Source organism: Piliocolobus tephrosceles, chromosome 1 (assembly GCF_002776525.5).
Source record: "Piliocolobus tephrosceles isolate RC106 chromosome 1, ASM277652v3, whole genome shotgun sequence".
NCBI lineage: Eukaryota > Metazoa > Chordata > Mammalia > Primates > Cercopithecidae > Piliocolobus > Piliocolobus tephrosceles.
In genome coordinates this window covers 110,964,084-110,972,293 of record NC_045434.1, presented here as the reverse complement: position 1 = coordinate 110,972,293, position 8,210 = coordinate 110,964,084, and the positions used below count along the sequence as shown (strand labels likewise).

Genomic DNA, 8,210 nt, shown 5'->3' with positions numbered 1-8,210 from the left:
CCCGTCTCGGCCTCCCAAAGTGCTGGGATTACAGGCTTGAGCCACCGCGCCCGGCGAGAAGTGCACTTCTACTGCTTTTCCAGCAGGGGGAGCTTTCAGCCAGGCCAGTGTGAAAGGGCTAGGCACTCCCTGAACACACAAGCTGTCTATATGTAAAACAGACGTGCACCTGCCCAGGGCGTGTCTGGTGGGCCCTATCGTATCTCTGGATGGGGTGTGATGTGACGGAATCAGAGGAGGTTAGAGGAGGACAGTAGAGCCTTCCCAGGGGCCGGCCAGACCATACACAATGAGCACTGAATGTGAAGAATAGAGGAGCCCAGGAGGGAGGGAATGGGAAATGAAGACTTTCTGGAGGAGATGGTGAAGGGGGAAGAGGGAGGTGTGACTGAGGGATGCCAACTGCTGGACTGTCTGCTATGCCTGGCAGGTTCATGCAGGAGCTGACAGAGATGCTGGGCTTCCGCCCCTACCGTTTTTATTTCTACATGTGGAAGTTCGTGTCTCCACTATGCATGGCTATACTCACCACAGCCAGTGTCATTCAGCTGGGGGTCACGCCCCCGGGCTACAGCGCCTGGATCAAGGAGGAGGTGAGGGTTGGGGCCCCAAACCCCAGGGACATTTGCATCTTCTCAAGCCTTCAATGCAACCGCTGATAGGGATACACCTTTCTAGGGCAGGTGCTATGTGCCAGGCCCTGCCAGGTGCCTCACACCTAAACCGCAATCCTACAACAGCCCAAAGACAGAGGTGGCATCATCCCTGTAGCACAAATGGGGACACTGAGGCTTAGAAAGATTAATGCACTTATCCAGTCTTTCTAACCCATATTCCTTCTCCATGCCTGTGGAGTGGAATTAGTCCATTTTATAATAGTAGAAATCACCCTAGACCCTTTCACCAAGGTGACCAGGTAAACCCCTGTCAACCCCCATCCTTGGCTGTGCCTGACCAGGATGGTGGGAGGGGAGAGGAGTGGAAGGCCATGGGTGAGGGCAGGAGAGCGGTCTTGGAGGGCTTGGGAGGGGAGGGCTGTCACAGTGCCGGCAGCAGCCCTTAAGGCAGCCCACCCGCAGGCGGCCGAGCGCTACCTGTATTTCCCCAACTGGGCCATGGCGCTCCTGATCACCCTCATCGTCGTGGCGACGCTGCCCATCCCTGTGGTGTTCGTCCTGCGGCACTTCCACCTGCTCTCTGATGGCTCCAACACCCTCTCCGTGTCCTACAAGAAGGGCCGCATGATGAAGGACATCTCCAACCTGGAGGAGAACGATGAGACCCGCTTCATCCTCAGCAAGGTGCCCAGTGAGGCACCTTCCCCCATGCCCACTCACCGTTCCTATCTGGGGCCCGGCAGCACATCGCCCCTGGAAACCGGTGGTAACCCCAATGGACGCTATGGGAGTGGCTACCTCCTGGCCAGCACCCCTGAGTCGGAGCTGTGACCACTGCCCCAGCCCTGCCCGTCTCCCCCCCCACACTCAACCTGCCCACTCGTCCAGGCCTGGCCTCTTCCTCGAGGTGGTCACCAGGCCCAGGCCAGGCCCTTTGCCCAAGAAGAGAGGGTCTGCCCTGCCTCACTCCCCTCTTCAGTCCCAGAAGACTCTGCTCCCTAGCCCTGAGCAGGAGGCTGGAAGCAGCTCTGTTTCCCAATTCAGGACCCCACTCGTCTAGCCTTCCAAGAGCCTCCGCCAGATTGCAGCCATGTAATTGGAACAACCCATTAGTCCGGCTTCCCAGTCCCTGGGAGATTCCAAGTGGCCACTGCAGGAGTCACTCACCTCCCTCTCTTCCTGTAACTTGCCACCTGCAGTTCTTAGGGCTCTGGGGTGCCCTGAGCCGCCACATGGTGGTGGTGAGAGGCCTTGGGGCCGGGGAAGGAGAGTGGACTTTGGCTCACTCTGCCATGAGAACAGGACACCATCCTGCCCGGCCCAGACGGGGTTGCTCCTAGTCTCAGCGGCTACCTGCCTGAAGGCAGAAGGGCTCAGGGCTCAGACTTGGGAGGGCATAGGCAGAAGCCCCAAGTTCTGTTGTCGGAGGTGGGTGCTGCCCTCGGCTTGAGCATGAGCCTTGGTAGCAGAAGGTGAGGAACATCCTCTGCCCTGGTCCCTGGGTGGAATCTTCCCATGTCCTTGGCCCTGCCTGGGGTGGGTGGTGTGCGCTCCTGCATCTTGTCTGGGAGTCCAATGACTGGGACCAGAACCTTCCCCACCTCAATTAGGACTTAGCCATCTCCCTGTCCCCAGCACCCCTCCCCAGCCCACAGTGGGGGCCTCTGCCTCTTTCCTGGAGAGAGAAGGAAACAGTGCAAGGAGAGGTTTCCAGGGCACAAATTGTTGGTTCCCAGCACAAATTAGACAGTTTGGAGCACAATTGTGAAGCACACTTCCCGCCCTCCTCACCTGGGGTCCAATGTTCTGTCTAGTGGCAGCTTTTCCCCTGGAACAGGGGTCCCCGGAGTTCAGGGGCTTATCCCCAGGAAGCCTCACTCCTGGGGAAAGACAGATAATTTCACTGCCCCTTTGAGCCACCACTCACTCTCCTTATTATACAAGCACAGCCACCCAGTGTGCACATCACGTGCAGACACCTTGGAAACCTTTCCCAAGCCTTCCTGGCCCATAGTGACCAGTGCCACAGGCAGTGCTGTGGACAATAGAGGCTGCCAAAGGCAAGGGCTGGTCTTCAGAATGGAGGCCAGCCTGTGCAGAAGGGTGCAGCTGACAACAGCGACCCCACTCACCATTACCTTCAGGGCCTCCTCTGGAAGAGAACCCATTCTCAGAGTGCAGCCAGGGAGGAACCTGACCCAAGAGTTAATGTCTGCAGAGGGAGGGATGGATGGATGGATGGATGGATGGATGGATGGATTGAGGGGTGGGGTTGGATGGATGGATGGTTGGATGGATGGATGGGGTGGGGGAAGGAAGGAAAGGAGGGAGAAAGGAGGGAATACTGGCTCCATCTTTCGGAGAGCTCTGGTGGGCAGGGCAGAAACAGGCCACAGTGCTCAACCCGGACACCCTCACGAAGGGTCCCAAGTCACTCTTGTGGCTCAGACTGCTCTTAGGACCTGGAGGGACAGACCAGAATCAGGGTGTCCTCCTTTACCCCTGAGTTCCTTACTGTCCCCCCAAGCCTGGGAGCGGTCTATCCCCCAACCCTGCCATCTCTCTTACACATCCCTCTTCCACACCTTCCCCTTTCTAGCCCCCTCTGCCCTACCTGTTTTTCCTGAGTGTTTGAGGGGAGAGAGAGACCCACCTCTCAAAGAGATGAGCTTTTGGGGCACAACATCCCACTGTAGGCCCCCTCACCTGACAACACCTCCTACCTGGCCCCTTGCCAAATCCCAAGCAGAATTAGCAACAGGAAAAGCAAAGCCCCAGGACAGACACTCTACTATATATACTCTTCTATATATTCTGTTTCTATTGTATATTCACTCTGTACATGTGGGTGTAAATGCTGTTAAATGACAAACCCAATATTATACTGTGGCTGGTGGACTATTTTCATCCTCAGTGCTGTACAGATCTATTTTCATTGTATATTTGATATATTTTTAATTTTGTAGCGTGTGGCTGGGCCAGGCCCCAGCGGGAGGGGCTGAGCTGGGGCTGTATGCTTGCTAGGTGTGGGCGCGCTAGTGCTCCCTGTAGCTTTTGCTGTGTCTTCGCTGTGTGTTAGACGTAGGGCCCAGAGCTCAGGGTGTGTGTGTGCGTGCGTGTGTGTATGGTGTGCACATACGTGAGTGTGGGTGTGTGTAGCGTGCTGGTCTGTGACTCCCAGTGTTCACCACCTTCCCAAAGACCACGCTCCCTCCCCCTGCCTCCTCCTCTCGGCTCTATCTATCGGGAGTCTCAGGGCCGGCAGGGTGCCTCGGGAGCCCCCTGCTATGAGGAAAGGCATGTGTTTCTTGCTGGTGACTCATTGCCTTCACACCACTGGGTTTGCCAGAAACAGGGAAGGAGGGCGTTAGGGGAAAAAAAAAAAATCCTTAAATGTATTTACCAGTCAGCTTCTTGCTGTTCTCAGTAGAATCGCTAGCTCTTCTCCAGAGGAAAAGTACTAGGATTCTTAAGATGGCGAGACCCCAAGAGGGATCTCACAGCACTGCTGCATTTGCCCTTGATGCGGTCCTGACAGTGTTTGGAAAGGGCCACCTGCCCCCTCCCCACTGTACTTCTGACGCCTTTGGAGTCAAAAGCAGGTGGGGTCACCTGATGAGCTAAGAACCAGCCCCAGAATCCTGGAGGAGCAGGAGAGGACCAGGTCCCCAAGCCCTTTCACAGGGTCCCCACCCCCACTGGCTTTGGTGCTGTCCAAACAGTGCCCACCAGAAGGCTGAGGGAACTCCAGGGCAGGGATGTGCCTGAAAGAGTCAACAGTCTCCTGATCCCTTACCTGTGCCTGCCCTCCAGCCCCATCACCAGCTTCTTGCTCAGGGAGCCTTCTGCCCTCCTCACTGAGGCAACATGAAGCCCGAGGCCCAGATGGGGGCTGAACAGGTAGGGCACATCAGTGAATGCCAGTGAGGTCAGCTTCTGCCCTCCAGCAATACATGTGCAGGGGCTGCTGCTTTCCCAGTGCCAGGAGAATCCCTGCTCTGAGTCAGTCTGTGTGAGTCATGGGACTGGGACCCAGGAGCCATGGTCCCAGGCACTGCACAGGTCTACGGTATTACCAGTCAGAAGGGCTGCTTTTCTGCCCTTCCTCACCCCAACTTCCCCATCCCACTCCCCCACAGTACTCCCCGCTGTGAAAAGAGCTGGAAACTGAACCAGTTAGAATGAACCTGGCTCCCTGAGCACCCCTGTATCCTTCAAATAGGCCCTGAGATGTGAGGTCTGCTGCTTCACTGGGGCCTGGTGACTTGGCTGGGGGAGGGGGCCTAAGGCCCCTTCTCACTGAAAGCTCTGCTTTGTACAGACCCAAGCACACACACCAGGCTGTCACTTTGGGTTCTGGCATAAGTTCAGAACAATTCAAGTCCCTGTGTCCCATGGCTGGTCAGAGCCCTGGGTCAAAACCACTCAGCCCAGGGGAGGGGATGAGGCATTGTCACCCTAGACCCTTCTTCCTCTCTCCCCCACCATGGTGTGCAATAAAGTGTCTGTTCTTACCAAACCTTTCTTGCCTTTCTCACCTGCTCTTGCAATAAGGGAGAGGGATGGGTGGCCAAGGATCCTGTGGGAAACTTTGGGGGGAAAAGCTTGGACTGGGATGGGCGGACAGGACTGCTGAGGGGGTGGCTGGCTGAGGAGCAGCGTGGGAAGTGTGGGCAGGTTCATCTCTGTATTTTCCTAGGAACTGTCATAGGTATTAATAACGCATACACTTGCAGAGGGCCCTTGGGGTCCAGCGATTCCACGTATCTAATTTCTTGTCATCTTTGCAACCATTTCCTGAGGGAGATCCTTTGCTGTCTAGATTTTTCCAGTTGAAACTGCATCTGAAATAAGTATGGTATTGGGTGGTCTTTTTTTAAGGACCTTTAACCACCTTAAGGTGGTTTTTAAAGACCCTGTAGGGGAAACTCCTGTCCCCTCTGACTGCCAGGAAAAGCTCTACTTGTCAGCCTGGCAAGGGTGGGGTGTGTGGACGCCCACCCCAGGAAAGGACAAGGGTGGGAAGGTGCCAGTGTTCAGAGGTCTGAAAGCGAGGACTAGGAGGCAGGGGACTCCTGGGTGCTGCGGGGTGGACTCCCCTGGAACAGGCATATTCTAAAGTTCTGCCCCTCTCTTCAAGATAGCTATCCCTTTTGCAAACTTCAGTAGAAGGTAAAGATGAACTAGGGGGTCTGACATCATCCCTGTTCTAACATTCCAGCCCTAAGTATTCACTTATTAAACACCCACTGAATACTCAGCACTGTGAAGAACGGAATGTGCTGGGGCCTGGGGAAGCTCTTCTTCCTGCCTCAGCCACTGGGAGCACCGACATTGAAAGAGGCAAGAAGTCTGACTCCTGGAGGAGGCCTCACCCCCACCCCACCCAGCTCCAGAATGATGCTGCTTGCACTCACACACACACACACACACACAGCCAAGGACCCTGACGAAACCTGTCATTTTCTTCTCTTGCCATAGAAAGTGTTGTTCCAGGAATAGCCACCAGATGGCAGGAAAACCTTTCTCGCCAGATCGTAGCCTGCTTGCCTTCCTTTCCTCTCCGTCATTTATTCCTTTGTGGGTCAGTTTATTTGTTGAACAAACATTTATTATGTACCCACCCTGGACAGGCTCCATGCCAGCTATAGATGAATAAAGATAAAATCAGCCCCTGCTGTCCTGAGTTTGGCAGAGGGAGGGGCCCTGCCCTATGACTCCACATCTCCCCATGTATGTTTCAAACCGGGAAATGGCCTGGTGCTGGAAAAGTCACACCTTGTAAAGTATCAGTCTTTTGGTTGAAGATAATGTTTTTGGTTGAGATGCGAGCCCTTCTGCCAGGAGGGGCACCCAGACCCGCCAAGATGCAGCATAACAAGGGCTTTGGTTCGAAGGAGCTCTAGAGTCATACTTCTCAATTTCAAGTTCAAATGCCACCCAGCTTCCTGCTTCCTGGGAGGCCTTGAGCAAGTCACGTAATCCCTCTGAGCTTAAACGTCCTAGTCTGTAAAACAGAGATAATAAATAGATTCAGTGAGATAACACATGTTGGTCCAGTTATCTATTGCTGTGCTCCAAGTTACCCCAAATCTGAGTGGCTTAAAACAACCATTCTATCACGCAGCTTTGTGAGTAAGGAATTCAGGTAGGACTTGTCTGAGCAACTCTTTTGGTGGCAACCGAGGTCACTCAGTGATATTCAACTAGCAGCGAACTAGTTTGGAGGGTCCAAGGCAGCTGCCTTCACATTCACTCAAATGCCTGGCACTCCAGTGAGAATAGCTGGAAGACTGGGTTCAGCTGGGCCTGCCGGCCAGAGTGAGCAGCTACCACTGCCTCTCCAGCATGGCTACTCGGCCAGACTTCTGACTGAGGGGCTAAGGGTGCCCAGAGAGACCATCTCAAGAGACAGGAGGTGGAAGCTGCCAGGTTTTTAAGGCCTGCGCCTGGAAATGGCACAGTACCTCCACCATCTTCTGTGGGTCACGACATCCGCCCAAATAAAGGGGAGGGCACACAGAAGCCCCCACTTGTTGATGGGGAGTGGGGAAAATCTGGCTGCCCATGTTATGGGCCGATTCTAGAGCGTTAGGGATCTTTGTCATCAGTCACCAGCACCTGGGCGGAAGCTTCCTCCTGAGGGGCTATCAGCTTAGAGACACAGAACTGGACACACAACAGGTCATTTCTGCTGGGGAGGTGAGTGGCTAAGTTTGGGCCCTGGGTGGAGGGAGCAGTCAGGGAAGAGGATGAGAAGGGCATGCGGGAGGACAGGTGAGGCCGCTGCTTCTGCCTCAGGTTTGCCCCAGGGCAGGTGGCATGAGTGGTTTGAATCATGGGTCTGTCACCAACCATACCACCTTGGGGAAGCCACTTAAACCCTGGAACCTCCATTTTCTGATCTGTAAAAGGAGGACGACAATAAAATATCTTCCTTAGAGATGGTATGAGGGAAAAATGAACTTCATCAGTAACATCTCCTGGAATACAGTATCGACTTCTTTCTATATGGGGATACAATAGGTGCTCATTAAATATTATCTCCTTCTTTGCCATCCTGGGCAAGGCCATGGGGCCTGCTTCATTCTGGGGCCCCATCACCCATGCAATGAGCCATCTCCTAAAGCTATTCACAAAGGACAGTTTCATCCTAAAATCCAGAGAAACCAAGGAAGGAGGGGAGGAAAGGAACTCTCTCCAGGAAAGGGAGGACCAGAGTGTGGGGGTCTCACTGATCCTGTACATTATCGGGTTCACCCCAGCAGTCACCACCAGACAGCTCCAGTCACAGGGACTTGGGCCAAGGCTAAAGTATTCCACAGACCACAAGGCTATGGTGGGGTTTTGTTTTTGTTTTCTTTGTTGTTGTTGTTTTAACAAAAGGCCCCAAATTCTTTTTAATACTTCTCCCATCAAAAGTGGAGTCTATCCTCCTCCTCTTGAATCTGGGTGAGCAAATGCCTCCTCTGACCAACATGATATAGCAGAAATGATGCTATATGACTTCGAAGGCTAGATTAGGAAAGGCCATGCCACTTCCACCTGGTGTTCTAGGGATACTGGTTCTAGAGGCAGCCAGCTGCCATGTAA

General features: G+C 54.1%; 1 protein-coding gene and 1 pseudogene across 3 annotated transcripts in view; both read left to right on the top strand.

Moving 5' to 3' along the window:
• The window catches only part of SLC6A17 (solute carrier family 6 member 17), a 48,611-nt gene extending 46,745 nt beyond the window's left edge, over nt 1-1,866 (top strand). For both annotated transcript variants that reach the window (XM_023232617.1, XM_023232618.1), the window contains 2 exons: nt 431-593; nt 1,080-1,866. In XM_023232617.1, the coding sequence (XP_023088385.1) occupies nt 431-593; nt 1,080-1,448 (532 nt within the window). In that variant the 3' untranslated portion in view covers nt 1,449-1,866. The remainder of the gene's footprint in view (nt 1-430; nt 594-1,079) is intronic.
• Nucleotides 1,867-2,851: 985 nt separating this feature from the next.
• Nucleotides 2,852-5,136, top strand: LOC111556029 (annotated as a pseudogene). The gene has a single exon (XR_002735704.2). The product of XR_002735704.2 is annotated as an uncharacterized LOC111556029 (transcript).
• The last annotated feature ends 3,074 nt before the right edge of the window (nt 5,137-8,210 follow it).